Raw genomic sequence first — 14,197 nt, forward strand, 5'->3', positions numbered from 1 at the left:
ACCGCAGGAGTAGCACAGGATAGCAAGAGAGCAGTGGAAAAATCGATACTGTGATCATTGCAATTACTTTGTCAGGTTCGAAAGCGCTGCCGAGTATCGTCAAGCTTCTGTCGACATTTTCGACTGTTTTCAACAGTTAAAATACGCTTTTTCCTGGCGCAAACCAGTTTCCAATTCAACCAAAAGTTAAATCATTCAAAATTATCCTCCGATATGTGCAGTTAATCGTGAATTTCAGTGCATTTCGTTTCCCTCCTCTGTCGATTGCAGTGAAAGGCGTTTCCCTGGGTCATCTTTGTCCTCTGTTAGTTTTTTTTTCGAAATGTGTTGAGTTCTGTAGCTGGTGAATTGAGTTGTGCGGCTGTCGGACGGCTGCCTCACCACAATGAGGTTCAAACAGTTGCTACTATCGCTAACGGTAGCAATTCAGTACTACTTTGGAATTGGTACGTTCGCCGAACTGCGGGGATGCTGGGTGGAGCACAAAATCGATTGTGCGCCTTCTCTGTCAGTCATGCTTTATATTTTGCTTCTTGTCTCATCTGAAATACAGCAAACGGCTCGGAAGATGAGGAACGACTGGTACGTGATCTATTTCGAGGATACAACAAACTCATCCGACCCGTACAAAACATGACCCAGAAAGTGGATGTCCGTTTCGGGTTAGCCTTCGTACAACTGATTAATGTGGTAAGTGATGGATGGGTGCAAGATTAGCTTGTTTTTTGGTTGCTGTTCTGATCAAACTCTCTGTTTCTCTCTCGCTCTACAGAACGAGAAAAATCAAATTATGAAATCGAACGTGTGGTTGCGACTTGTTTGGAGTGACTATCAACTGCAGTGGGACGAAGCCGACTACGGAGGCATCGGTGTTCTGCGTCTTCCGCCGGACAAGGTCTGGAAACCGGATATTGTATTATTCAACAAGTAGGTGAACGAATTGCCCTCATTAGTTTCATTCGATAATTAACTGATCTCCATCCGTTTCAGTGCCGACGGAAACTACGAAGTGCGTTACAAGTCCAACGTGCTGATTTATCCCAACGGCGAAGTGCTCTGGGTTCCCCCGGCCATCTATCAAAGTTCCTGCACAATCGACGTCACGTACTTCCCATTCGATCAGCAAACCTGCATCATGAAGTTTGGTTCGTGGACGTTCAACGGCGACCAGGTTTCGTTGGCACTGTACAACAACAAAAACTTTGTCGATCTTTCCGACTACTGGAAATCCGGTACGTGGGACATCATCGAAGTGCCGGCCTATTTGAACGTATACGAAGGCAACCCGACCGAAACCGACATCACGTTCTACATCATCATCCGTCGGAAGACGCTGTTCTACACCGTTAACTTGATCCTGCCAACCGTACTGATTTCATTCCTTTGCGTGCTCGTATTCTACCTGCCGGCCGAAGCTGGCGAGAAAGTAACCCTAGGTATTAGTATTCTGCTGTCACTGGTTGTGTTCTTGCTGCTGGTTTCGAAGATTCTACCACCGACCTCGCTCGTACTGCCACTGATTGCCAAATATCTGCTGTTCACCTTCATCATGAACACCGTTTCCATCCTGGTTACGGTCATCATCATCAACTGGAACTTCCGTGGTCCTCGCACCCACCGGATGCCCATGTGGATTCGGTCCGTTTTTCTACACTACCTACCGGCGATGCTACTGATGAAGCGTCCCCGCAAGACTCGTCTCCGCTGGATGATGGAGATGCCCGGGATGAGCATGCCACCGCAGCCACATACACATCCTTCGTACGGATCACCGGCGGAGGTTCCGAAACACATCAGTGCGCTCGGGGCCAAGCAATCCAAGATGGACGTGATGGAGCTGTCCGATTTGCACCATCCGAATTGCAAAATGAACCGCAAGATGAACAGTGGTGACCTGGGACTCGGAGTGGATCCGTGCCGTCGGGAGAGCGAAAGTTCCGACTCGATCCTGCTGTCACCGGAGGCCAGCAAAGCTACCGAAGCCGTCGAATTCATCGCAGAGCACCTGAGAAACGAGGATCTGTACATTCAGGTATTTCTTTCAAATGTTATTCCATTTTATTGTTTACTAACTGCCACTGACTGATTCTCATATCCATATCCGGGGAGAACAGACGCGCGAGGACTGGAAGTATGTGGCAATGGTTATCGACAGATTGCAGCTGTACATTTTCTTCATTGTGACCACTGCCGGTACGGTTGGAATACTGATGGATGCGCCTCACATCTTCGAGTACGTCGATCAGGATCGAATCATCGAAATCTACCGGGGCAAGTGAGCGGCCTGCTCGACGTTTGCTGCCGGGTCCGCACCGGTAGACATTATTGTTGTTGGAATATTAGGTTAACATTTGCTCAACAATGGGTGTTTTTTACGTACTACCTGTAGAGGGTCTGAAAGAAAACAGAGAGAGATTTTTAACCGTTCAGCACTAGAAAAGACTACGGGTTCAGAGGAGAATTCGAGGGATTAAGCGGGATCAGCGAAGATCGAGAGTAGCTTTCAATGTAGCCGATCTAATGTCCGCTAGTTAAAAAAATAATCTAATGTTTGTAGCAAAACTGTTCTGTTACTGGCTTCCAATGCTAAGTTTGATGTTTTCTAGATTTGAAACTAAACACAATAAGCAAAATTTGAATTGTTCTTTAAAGCAAAGCCAAAAAGTGTTGCACTTATTCATAAGAGGAATTTTAGTAAATCAATCGATTCAGTTAACTTATCAAAATGAAACTAATCCAAATAGTAAATTCTAAGCGACAGTGTTAGGAAAGTATTGAAATGCCAGCCAGAAAATGTTTTTGATTTACGTGAGGAAACTATAATCACGGTAACGGGAATATCCGCTATTTGAGACACACATTTAAAAGTTAGTAACGTTTTTTCGGAACACTATACTGAGCAGCATTTGTAATAATCTAATGAAAAAAAAAATAAGACGAGAACATAAATATATAAAACATCAACAATAATTAGGCTACTACTGTAAACATGTGAGGAAAATGCAACCATGTCTCAGTAATAACAACAACCAAATACAACTATATTCACTCTTAATGAACGAACAGCAAACCACACATAAATAGTGCAGAAAAAAATTAATCTTTCGATACCTAACGAACAAAATAAACAAGCGAATACATAATTGAAAAACACATAGCTAACTAACGTCAACTGAAAACGATTTTTGTGCACAAAACGTTTAAAAACTACAGATAAGGAGGTAACAAAATAGCAAAATAACATTAACACTCAACGTTGTATTGATAAGCATTTTTAAGAAGAAAAAAAAGGGTATAACAATAAACCTACCAAATAGTTCATACTAAGTGCGTTTGTGGACTTGAACTTTTCCCAGGGAGATTCCCATAACCTGTTTGGATTTCTTTTTGTAATATTTCAGCAAACAGACGTACCCGAATCTAGGCTAACCATTTGACTATGTAATAATTACGCTTACCGACGCGAAGCAGTGAAATGCCATTCTTGAGAATGTGAACACCAGGAGCTAAAACTTCCAGTGGGTTTCTTGCTTTGTTAAGATTAATCGTAAAACCACCGGCCTGTATAATCCTGAGTGCATCCTCTGCAAATTAAAAAAACAATGATCAGAAAACTCGCTCCGAAATCCACCCTAGCAAGCTACGCACTTTCCGTGGGAAAACACCGTGCCCGCATTGCCACGTTCAGAACGGTCAGTCCAGGTTCGGGGAAAATTTCGATCAGTGGTGCACCACCGAATGTTTGCGAAATGTCACGGATTTCCAGGTCACCCAAGGCTTCCACGTTACCGCTGTACAATGCCGCACTAATATCCTTTGCCTTCCGTAGACCATCTTCGCCGTGAACCAGCAACGTCAGTTCCTGAGCCAGTCGTTTCTGTGCTTGCCACAGTTCCGGCATCCGTTGATGACTTGCCATCAAGCTGCGAATCTCGTCCAGTGGCAGGAAAGTTAGAAGCTTCAGTAGCTTCTCAACCTCCGCGTCCGGTGTTCGAACGAAAAACTGGTACAGCGCGTACGGAGATGTTTTTTCACTGGCCAACCAGATAGCATTCCCGGCGGATTTACCGAATTTGTCCCCTTCCTCGTTGGTAATTAAGGGTACAGTGATCCCGAAAACTTCCTTCCGATTTACCCGTGAAATCAATTCATGTCCGGACATAATGTTTCCCATCTGATCGCTTCCGCCCAACTGAAAGCGACAGTTGTGCACCGCGAGCAAATGGGACCAATCGTAGGCTTGGAAAATCTGATACGTAAACTCGGTGAAGCTCATTCCGGCTTCGCTTTGCAGTCGACTCTGCACGGAAGCTCGAGACAGCATCGACCCCATCCGGAAGTGTCGTCCGATACCGGAAACAAACTCGACAAAGTTCAGCGCCTTGTACCAGTCCGCATTGTTTACTACAAGCACCGGTTTCAGAACACCGGTTTGGCCTCGTTTTTCCCACAGCAACTCCTGGTGATGCTCGAAGATACGTTCAATCTGTACTCCGATGCAGGTTAGGTTTTGATCCAATTGACCGGTTGGCATCGCCTGACGTTCCGTTTTACGTCCGCTCGGATCTCCAATCAGTCCGGTGGCACCACCCAGCAAAGCAATCGGTTGATGACCGGCCCGTTGGCTGTGCAGCAGACCGATAATGACCAGTAGATTACCGACATGCAAACTGTCTGCCGTTGGATCAAATCCGGCATAGATGGTTTGCGGGCTGGCCCCCAGAATACTGCGAGCTTTGTCGCTGTTGAACAAGCAAAGAAACGGTTGTTAGTCGAAAGAATGAAAAACAAAAACATAACACGTGCATTAAAACTGAACTTGCACTTTCACACGTGCAATAATGGCCGACGACGCTCTAGCTTTGGACGCTTCCCTCGTGCGGTAGATTAACAGTGCAAACCAAATGCGCTAGAAAAGTGGAATCAAATCTTATGCCTGAAAGAGTGCACTCAATCCACAGCCGTTCTACGCAGAATTGTCCCATATCCTATGGGATGACATGTGTGTGGACCTATTCATTGCCCCGCAAAGGGTCATAAATCATTAAAAATGGTATGGTTATAATGACCCTTCCTCGACGTTTACTTTTTCGCGTTTGAAATTCCGTTTGCAAAGGTCGCATATTTCACTTTCCACAATAAAGAAAATCGGTTTCGTTCTCTCTGGACGTCCTCCTTCAGTATTGGTATTCAAAACATTGTTGTAAGAAGATGTAACAAACGTTGAGGAAGAGAGGTTTGTAGAGGGTGTGAGTGTTTTCGCACGAGTTCACAGGACTCAACAACTCCTTCCGCAAAATTCTTAACTCTTTGACTGTTCTATTTTGTTTATATCTTGCAAAATTCACCAAAAATATTTTGTTTTTGTGCTCTAAAATTTACAAAAACGAACCTAAACCGCAATTTATGGTATGGTTATACTAAAAATAAAGGTCTTGTAATTTTGAAGTTTCAATCTGGAATTTACAGATCAAGACAAATACACATTATTTGAACGTTAACGAGTCTGGTTTAGGGATGTCGTAATTTCGATCGATTAATCGACTAATAACCCAGATAATCGAGTAATATTTAATCGAATAGCTTAAAACTTATATTCGATTATTGAGCTAATAGAATAATTAAAAAAAATCCCATAGTAATAATCGAATCAATAATCGAGTAATCGATTAATTACCCAGATAATCGAATAAATTTCAATCGATTAGTTTCAAAATTATACTCGATTATTAAATAATCGAGTAAGTCGAAATTTCCGACATCCCTAGTCTGGTTCAATCTTTCGGTCAACTTTTCATTAGAATCCTTGATATTGAACACATAATCATTATTTTTCAATTTTTGTGTAAATCTGGCACCCCTGCCAGGCTCTCATTCCGTCCGTATATCAGCAAAACCAAAACAAAACACCACTCACATTGCCTCGGCTGGGAATACATCCTGAAAAAATCCACGATCTTGCAGCTTCAGAATGTTGCCTTCCGTGTACGGTCGATGTCGCTGCAGCTGGACTGCCATCCTGGCCAGAAGCCGGACCTTTAACGACCTGAGGATCATCGTTCGTTCACTGGTGGAACAGGATGTACCAATCGAATACCGAGAAATAATATAGTAGTTATTCAACACAAATTGTCCGCATGACTATACACTGAAGAATGACAGCGAATTGTTTACGCATGCGGGTTGAGCCGCCCTGCGGGAAAGTGCTAGGTTCTCACTCAGGGTAGGGTTACCATATTCATAGATTTGTCTGAAATCTGATGAAAAGATCTCGACAGTCCCACGACAAAAGGGCCTAACTGCAAATGACAGTTTCTCTTTGTTTACTTTTTCTTTCATGATTTACCGAACTGATTTCATATATGACGTTTTACTCTTCGCAAAACATTCAAGGTAAAACTACAAGCTTTCGATTTATACTGGAAACTTTAGAGAATTCGCAATAATGGCTCCGTAATAATCAAAAGAGAAAGTAAGCAAAGAGAGGCTCTCATTTACAGTTAGGCCCTTTTGTCGTGGGACTATCGATCTGTAGAAATCTCGATGAACATTAGAAAAGGTCCCAAGTGCAAATGACAGTTTCTCTTGCACTATTTTTCACCTGGAGCTGTTAGCGGAATATATTCAAACAGCTGCACTATTTTTGTACCATTTAATTCCACTATTTCACTGTCACGTTATTACACTTTCACAAAGTCACTATACTTTAATGAAGCATAACAAACGTTACAATACAGATACGCGTATTTCGGAATGTTACTTACATCCTTCTTCAGTGTATCAGTTTTATAAGTTATAAAACCGATATAAGTTATATAACCGATTATAAAACCGATACACTGAAGAAGGATGTAAGTAACATTCCGAAATACGCGTATCTGTATTGTAACGTTTGTTATGCTTCATTAAAGTATAGTGACTTTGTGAAAGTGTAATAACGTGACAGTGAAATAGTGGAATTAAATGGTACAAAAATAGTGCAGCTGTTTGAGTTTCTCTTGGTTTACTTTCTCTTTCAATTATTACGGCAAATTCCAGTAATTTCCATCAAATTCTACAGTGCATATCGAAAGTTGATGGTTTTTGCTATTATACTATGCGAAGTGTTAGATGGGAAGATTGCTGATTGGATTGTAATACTCGAAAGAGAAAGTAAACAAAGAGAAACTGTCATTTGCACTTAGGACCTTTTCTCGTGTTTGTCTTCAAATAACAGATTTTGATGATTTTTCTAAAAACTGAAAGATTGTTTTAATGTTTGACCAAGATTTTCGCAGATTTCTATATACTTTATGCATCCCAGATGATAAACAGATTTTTCATTTAGAAACTTTGTTCCTTTACTCAAAAATAAGTAGATGGATGGAAACTCAAATTTTGACTGCGACCACATTTTATTAAATTGAGTCGCTAACGAATCACTCATTTCTTAGCTATGCTCAAAGACAAATGTGCAGACACAGACTAACAGACAGGACACTCAAATTAGATTCTTCAATCATTTTAACGGTCATTTCGAATATTCCTTTATTTGAGACAGTACTCACATGCGTCATGATGGCGCCACGTTACCCTATCAAAAACATCCTGTCTGTCATCTAGACTGTGTTTATTTTTTTCATTTACCAACAGAGTTGCCATTCATACAGAATTACCTGTAATGTATTGATTTGTATACGTCCATGCGAATTTCATGCAGGATACAGATTTAATACATATTGCCAAAACTATATACATAATTGTGCCTACTTCTCATCCTCCAACGCAAGACAAAATCGAACCCGTTTTGTTACAATATTTACTTGCTTCTGGTCTGCCGCTACTTAATTTCGGGTGAAAACTACCAACACAATAAAAAATAGTCTAGATGAACAACGATGGGTCAAATAAATGGTTACCTTCCAACATTGCGAAAAAGTTAAATATATTATCAACGTAATCCAATAATTTATTGTGACGATTCATTTTCAAATATTTTGATGAAATCAGGCATCCCTGCAAGCAGCTGATCGGTGTTGACAAACGAGGGGAAACCAACTAGTAAAAAAAAACTTTTACATAACACAAGGGGTGTACAGATAGTAAATAGTTCGCGCAGTACAATATAGGTGGAGCTAGTGCATCACGAAAAATTATTTTTTATAAGAATTTACTCATACTGTCATGTCTGTTAGTCTGTGGTGCAGATTTTTGAAAATGAGCTACCGGCTCTCTGTCACGACGACTTCTTGAACTTCAAAATCAACTGATTGCCTGTAAATCAGTAGTAATGCAATCGTTTTAGCTTGTTTTTTTGCACGAAAATTAGAGATTTTTTCGTCGATTTATTCACAATAACTTATCGGTTTAACTAAAATACAACGGATGTTGTTTTGGGACATTAAGTGGAAGCATTTTTCGCAATTTGAGAATGACGATGAGTATCAAAACATCACATACTTTACTCACCGTGCTTTGGAAACGTTGTACGAGAAAATTGTGAAAAACTTGATCGTAGAAACAATTAAAGGTTGTCGACGAAAATTTGTAGAACTTCTTGTAATTGGCCAGATTCTGTTTCATCAAAGATGATGTAAGGTTGCTCTATGAAAATTGTGAATATGTTTGATCGTGTTTTGATATTATTAACAATTATCATTAGATTTAAGCTGATTAAGCTGATCATTCAAGTTATTTTGTCATTTTTCTAGCACTGAGTAAATGATACTCAGAATTTGACAAATACTTTCTTCAACTTTACTCATTATATAGCGAGTGAAAATGTACTAACTTTAGAGTAACGTTGAACGAACATACAAAGAACTTGGGTCCGCAGAAGAGATACCAGGTCAGCAGCATTTCATAAGAAATCTGCAGATTTTCAGACAAATCTACAGAGTTCTTATGAAGTGCTGCAGACTTTTAAAAATTGCGTTTTTCGCAGGCTTTTGTCAAAATTTACAGAATTTTCAATCGGCCGCGCTGTTCGGATTCACAGACTGTCTGGAAAATATTTGAAAATTTTAGCTGACTTCTCTGGTCCGCAGACTTTTTTTTTCGAGTTTACCGACTTTTCAACTCTGCTTGAAAATATTTAATTTTTTTTACCGGGTATCTATGCGTATATTCAGTGGCGTATTTAGGAGGGGTAATGGAGGGACCGTTTTTTTCTGTTGTTAAACCAGTCTTCTCTTATGAGGGGGGCGGCCAATCATATTCTACTGGGTTTGAATCACTATTTTGCGCATTCAAAAGAAAGAAGAATAACTTTGTATATGAAAATTAACGAAGAAAAGTTTCTTCATTTTGAGACCATAGAACTCAAATTTTCAGTTGAACTTACTCAAATTTTTTCTTATTTTGAGTAAAAATAACTCATGTTTTGACAATTTCGTCCCTTAACGCAAAAATGAGTAGATAGAATAAAGTTGTAACTTTTTATGAATTTGAGTGATGTGTCACTCAATTTTGAGTTATGTTCAATAAGAGTGTTGGATGTGTCAAACAACGTTGCCAGGTATACCGATTTCTCGGTATTTATCCAGATTTTTTACCTCTATACAGCGATGTCAGATCTACGGAAATCTCCGGATCAGAAGATTTTCTACGGATTTACCGATCTACGGAAAATAAGTTTTTTCTATGGAAATCTACAAAAATTTGAATTTATCAACGGAGAACTACGGGAACTAGTTTTGTCTGGCGAGTGCAAAACAAAAACGAGTTTCCGGAAAAATGCCAATCTACGGAAACGACACTACTACTATCTGGCATCGCTGCGCCAAATATTCAAAAGCGAACCAGCGCTGCCAACTATACCGATTTCTCGGTATTTATACCGATTTTTGGACTCGATACAGGAATACAGATATGCTCTCTCAAAATACCGATATTTCAATTTTCATACAGATAAATACCGATTTTCAGTTTTTGTGTTGGATTCCATAGGGGTAAACCAGGTCGAGCGACCTTTTTTTTTTTTGGTCGCAAAATCAGTTTTCGCACTAAATTGATGTTTGATTTTTCGAGAAAGATATTGTACAGATAGTTTTTTTCGCCAAATACAGATTTTTGGAAAAAACAGTTGACAGCACTGAAGCGAACACAAGAAAAGCGGTTCGGTAAAATTTCATTGTATTTAGTGAAATTAAAATCAAGATAACTCATAGTAGAATGGTTTCGTCGCAAAACGTAGAGAAAATATGCTTATTCGAAAAAGATCGAGAGAGTAGTTTCAAAAAATGGCCTTATTCAAGCTCCAGTTCGTGTAACGTTCAAAAGGTAAGCTTTGTTTGCTGATGGTGAAACCAACGGATTTTACGTGTGTGTGTTTTTTATAATTTGGATGTTTCCATAGATGGCCGAAGCAGGCTTTTGCTGGCATGGAGATGATAGCGAGATAGATACAGCTATTTGCTTTGTATGTGGAAAGGTATTGGATGGTTGGGAAGAAACAGATGAGCCTTGGGTGGAACACAAAAAACATGCTCCACAATGTTTGTTTGTAAAGTATGGACGGCCCGAAGCACAACTGATGGTAAGTTTGAGCTAGAGCTTAGGCCGACTGTCGCTGGAAACAAAATCAATGGCCATTCATTTTCTGATTTTCGATTTCAGTGCGAAGAAATGATCAATTTGTTGGAGGCCATTCTGAAAAGTAGAATCCACAACCAATACAGCTCGTTAAAAAGCTGTCTCCAAGCGCACTTCGAGAAAAAACGAAGAGAAATGATGCAGCAACTTTCAAAGCACTGAATACTAGATTCGTATAAAACAACTGTCTTGTTTTTTTTTATGTAATTTATTTTACCCCGGCTTTTAGATACAACGTTCTGATGTAATATCGGTTGCCGATAGAATGCCGATGTCATCTGAACAAGAAAAAAAATGCAATTATTTATTATTATTTTGGCAAAATGTTTAATTTGCATGAATAATTAAAACAGTTTAATAAATGTAGCATCCATACAGACCGAGCACACGTAATCATTTGGATTCTTCAGGTTAGCACACTCCAGATGCAAAGATTCTCCACCACAGACATTGCATCCCACCAGAGTTGTTTTCTTCTTAATGCCTTTTCCCTCCACCACACAGTCTTTGGCAGTACATCTCTTTTTTTGAGTGTCCCAGAAGGCACCTTTTTCTTTCTCCCAAGCTGCATCCCTCTGTGGTACATAGATGCCATGTAATTTCGCGTACTCCTTGAATTCCTTTCTTTCATAGCAAGCGGGACATTTGAACTCGTACCCAGCTGTCGCCGCGGATTTCAGCATACACTTACGATGATACCAATTACCCAATGTCCTTGGATCATCTTCTGTTGGGGGACAGTGCGAATAAAAGCTTGACACTGGATTATACGGTGTCATTGTATCCAAACATATAAAACATCTCGCTTTTTCATCGTGGATGTGTTTATGATGAATCGGTTGATGTTCATGACAGTACGAAATGTATTGACCGGTGAACTGCGTCAAGCAATTGTTATCATAACCGCAAATATAATGGAACCACCTATCACAGTTGTTCGACGCACATTGAATCGGAGCCGAAGGCTTTGTGCAATAGTTGCATATGTTGTTCCGGAACCGTGGAAGTGAATTATATATGTCGCTGACAAGAAATCCCAGTACACCCGATGTATCTGTGCTTCCTCTCTGGTGAATGAGAGAACCAGATAACAAACAGAAATAATGGCATTTGAGGATTTTTCCTGACAATTGTTTCATCATGAACTCCCCATACTTTATCGGATGCTTTACAGTCAATAGGCAAATATAGCAACGATCTTCTGTGTTTCTATTAACAAGTTCCAAATTGAAACGAGGCTCGGAGGAAATGAATAAATTGTCCTCATACAAAGTTTCATTTGCCTGCGAGCATGTTGGAACTGAAACAAATATAGGAAATTAATTACTTGTGCTTTTGTTTAGAACATTAAAATAATACGTACCTCCATCACATGTCTGGCTTAAAGGAACTGCGCTGATATTCATAGTTTCCGGTAGGAGTTATTGAGGACCAGTTTATACTCAGAAAAAATGCAAACAATCTGTTGGGATCAGAGATGCCAGATGAAAATTTCAAATATCTTCGGACAGGTTTGCAAAAGTCTGTATATCCGAAAAAAAATCAGCAAATATGTCTTGCTGGCAGAAATGTCTCAATAAAGTATGATACGCTAAACTGACTTGAGCAAAAAAGAAAGATCGCGACAATTTCAAAAGTCTGCGAAAACCTCGATTTTCAAAAGTCGGCAAAACAAAAAAATGTCTGCAGCACTATGTACGAAATCTGCAGATCTGGCATCTCTGCCTCTATATCGCTGTACACTGAAATGAAAATCTTATTTATAATCATTAGATTTGTCATATTAATCATATCTCGGTTGATTTTTCAGAAAGCCGTATGAGCCATTGACAGTTTCTCTTTGTTCATTCTCTCTTTCGATTATTGTGATGTGATTAAAAAGATTTTCTTGGATTTCACAGTTTTGTTTGAAAGTCGAAAGTTTCGGGCATCATTCTATGCAGAGAGTTGAGTGATGAACGTGTAAACCGCTTGGTAATTAATAGAAGAGAAAGTAAACAAAGAGAAACTGTCACTACCATAATGAAAGTTATAAGAATATCCCATATATTTTTTATGGAAATCCGATAAAACCTAACTCGATACATAATTTATATTAATTGGATATGTCTTTTGAATCGTACGCAGATGGTATTTCACAAAAGACATATGACAACTTATGACCTTTAATGGGACTGTACATAAAATCTAAATGATGTCCAATAAATTTTATATCTTCATAATCTTTATGATATTGATGAAAATACCCTATATAAGTTATGCGAAAAGTCGATAAAACTTAAGCCAGTATAATTTTAATATTCATTACATTTTTCTATTAATCGCATGCTGATTATGTTTAGTAAAAGTCATGTGAAAACTTATAATTTTCATTGGAAGCATACATCAAATCTGCAACAAGGAAGAAAACAAGACACTGTTTTCTCGAGCTGAAGAAAATAACAAGAAATAATTGTTTAACTTAGACATATAATGAAGTTTGTTTTTTACGAAAGAGTAGTTGTGAATCGTACTGCTTGAAGCTGAAGAAGGAGTTGTGTCCTCGATATTCATCAACTGCTCCAGACAGTCTTTTTTTAGGAAGTTCCGTTATTTTAAATCGCTGACAAGACAGCTCATTCAATTTCGTTTAAGGATATGCCCTAACGGATTATGAAATAAATACCCAGTACGTCTCATCACTCTGTCTGTCTAATAAGAGGATTTAAATTTTTTATTCTTAGTTCCGGGATCCATACTTCTCCTTCGCAAATATCAAAAGATGCTCCCTCACAAAACTAACGACTAGTATAGCTCAAATCCTCGGTAAAAGAAGTAGTTTCTGATTCGTTGTGCATCTGATTCGTCTGGTAACAGTAAATATCCGATGAAAGCCAGTTCCAAAGAAGTAAGTGTAGTTGAAATATTAAAATAAATTTTCATCATGAAACTCTTTACATACGAAAAATATAACAAGTTTTTGATAAGACAATTATTTTTATTGTTTTTTATTCCCTTAAGCACCATTACCCCAGTATTTTAATTAATTTGAATCCTATATGTATCACTTATTCCATCAAATAGCAATCATTTGATCTATATATAACTGCTATATAGAACTGGAATGACCTCCATCAAAAGTTGTATTGAAATTTTATGAAACTAGTCATATGGTATAGATAAACCTATCTACATTAATTCGAAGTAAATATAATATGCGCTTCATGAATTGTTTCAATGTATGTTGTGTGGATATCTAGTAATGGTTATTGGCACATTGTCGCAAAGCTGATTTACCGGTAGCGACACCTGCCAATGAAAAATGGAACCAAGAAAAGGAGGATTCTTTCGGAAATTTTCATATCGGCAGTAGTGATTTGCAACATTTTTATCGTTTATTCAATAGTACAAATAGATATCAGTAATAAAAGCACAGACTAACAGACAGGACACTCAAATTAGATTCTTCAATCATTTTAACGGTCATTTCGAATATTCCCTTATTTGGGACAGTACTCACATGCGTCATGATGGCGCTACGTTACCCTATCAAAAACATCCTGTCTGTCATCTAGAATGTGTTTATTTTTTTCATTTACCAACAGAGTTGCCATTCATACAGAATCACCAGTAATGTATTAATTTG

General features: G+C 38.9%; 4 protein-coding genes across 5 annotated transcripts; 2 read left to right on the forward strand and 2 right to left on the reverse strand.

The window, feature by feature from the left end:
• Positions 1-44: 44 nt before the first annotated feature.
• On the forward strand, positions 45-3,323 carry LOC131426298 (acetylcholine receptor subunit beta-like 1). The gene is made up of 5 exons (XM_058588918.1): positions 45-446; positions 554-690; positions 773-927; positions 991-2,032; positions 2,115-3,323. Exons 1-5 carry the CDS (start codon positions 386-388, stop codon positions 2,277-2,279), a joined length of 1,560 nt encoding a protein of 519 aa, XP_058444901.1. The 5' UTR covers positions 45-385; the 3' UTR covers positions 2,280-3,323.
• LOC131426300 (tyrosine--tRNA ligase, mitochondrial) lies at positions 3,324-6,148 on the reverse strand. Its single transcript, XM_058588919.1, has 3 exons — positions 5,918-6,148; positions 3,649-4,742; positions 3,324-3,584 (listed from the first exon to the last, which is right to left on the reverse strand). Exons 1-3 carry the CDS (start codon positions 6,055-6,057, stop codon positions 3,421-3,423), a joined length of 1,398 nt encoding a protein of 465 aa, XP_058444902.1. The 5' UTR covers positions 6,058-6,148; the 3' UTR covers positions 3,324-3,420.
• A 3,638-nt stretch (positions 6,149-9,786) lies between these two features.
• LOC131426302 (baculoviral IAP repeat-containing protein 5-like) lies at positions 9,787-10,955 on the forward strand. 2 transcript variants are annotated; one of them, XM_058588923.1, is made up of 4 exons: positions 9,787-10,260; positions 10,337-10,516; positions 10,597-10,745; positions 10,802-10,955. In XM_058588923.1, the coding sequence occupies exons 1-3, from the start codon at positions 10,153-10,155 to the stop codon at positions 10,732-10,734; spliced, it is 426 nt and encodes a 141-aa protein (XP_058444906.1). In that variant the 5' UTR covers positions 9,787-10,152; the 3' UTR covers positions 10,735-10,745; positions 10,802-10,955. The 2 variants fall into 2 exon arrangements, with proteins under 2 accessions (XP_058444906.1, XP_058444904.1); XM_058588921.1 differs by having other exon boundaries at positions 10,597-10,955.
• LOC131426301 (PHD finger protein 7-like) lies at positions 10,873-12,049 on the reverse strand. Its single transcript, XM_058588920.1, has 2 exons — positions 11,936-12,049; positions 10,873-11,872 (listed from the first exon to the last, which is right to left on the reverse strand). Exons 1-2 carry the CDS (start codon positions 11,976-11,978, stop codon positions 10,917-10,919), a joined length of 999 nt encoding a protein of 332 aa, XP_058444903.1. The 5' UTR covers positions 11,979-12,049; the 3' UTR covers positions 10,873-10,916.
• Between the last annotated feature and the right edge of the window lie 2,148 nt (positions 12,050-14,197).

This window comes from Malaya genurostris, chromosome 1, assembly GCF_030247185.1.
Source record: "Malaya genurostris strain Urasoe2022 chromosome 1, Malgen_1.1, whole genome shotgun sequence".
In the NCBI taxonomy this organism is placed as follows: domain Eukaryota; kingdom Metazoa; phylum Arthropoda; class Insecta; order Diptera; family Culicidae; genus Malaya; species Malaya genurostris.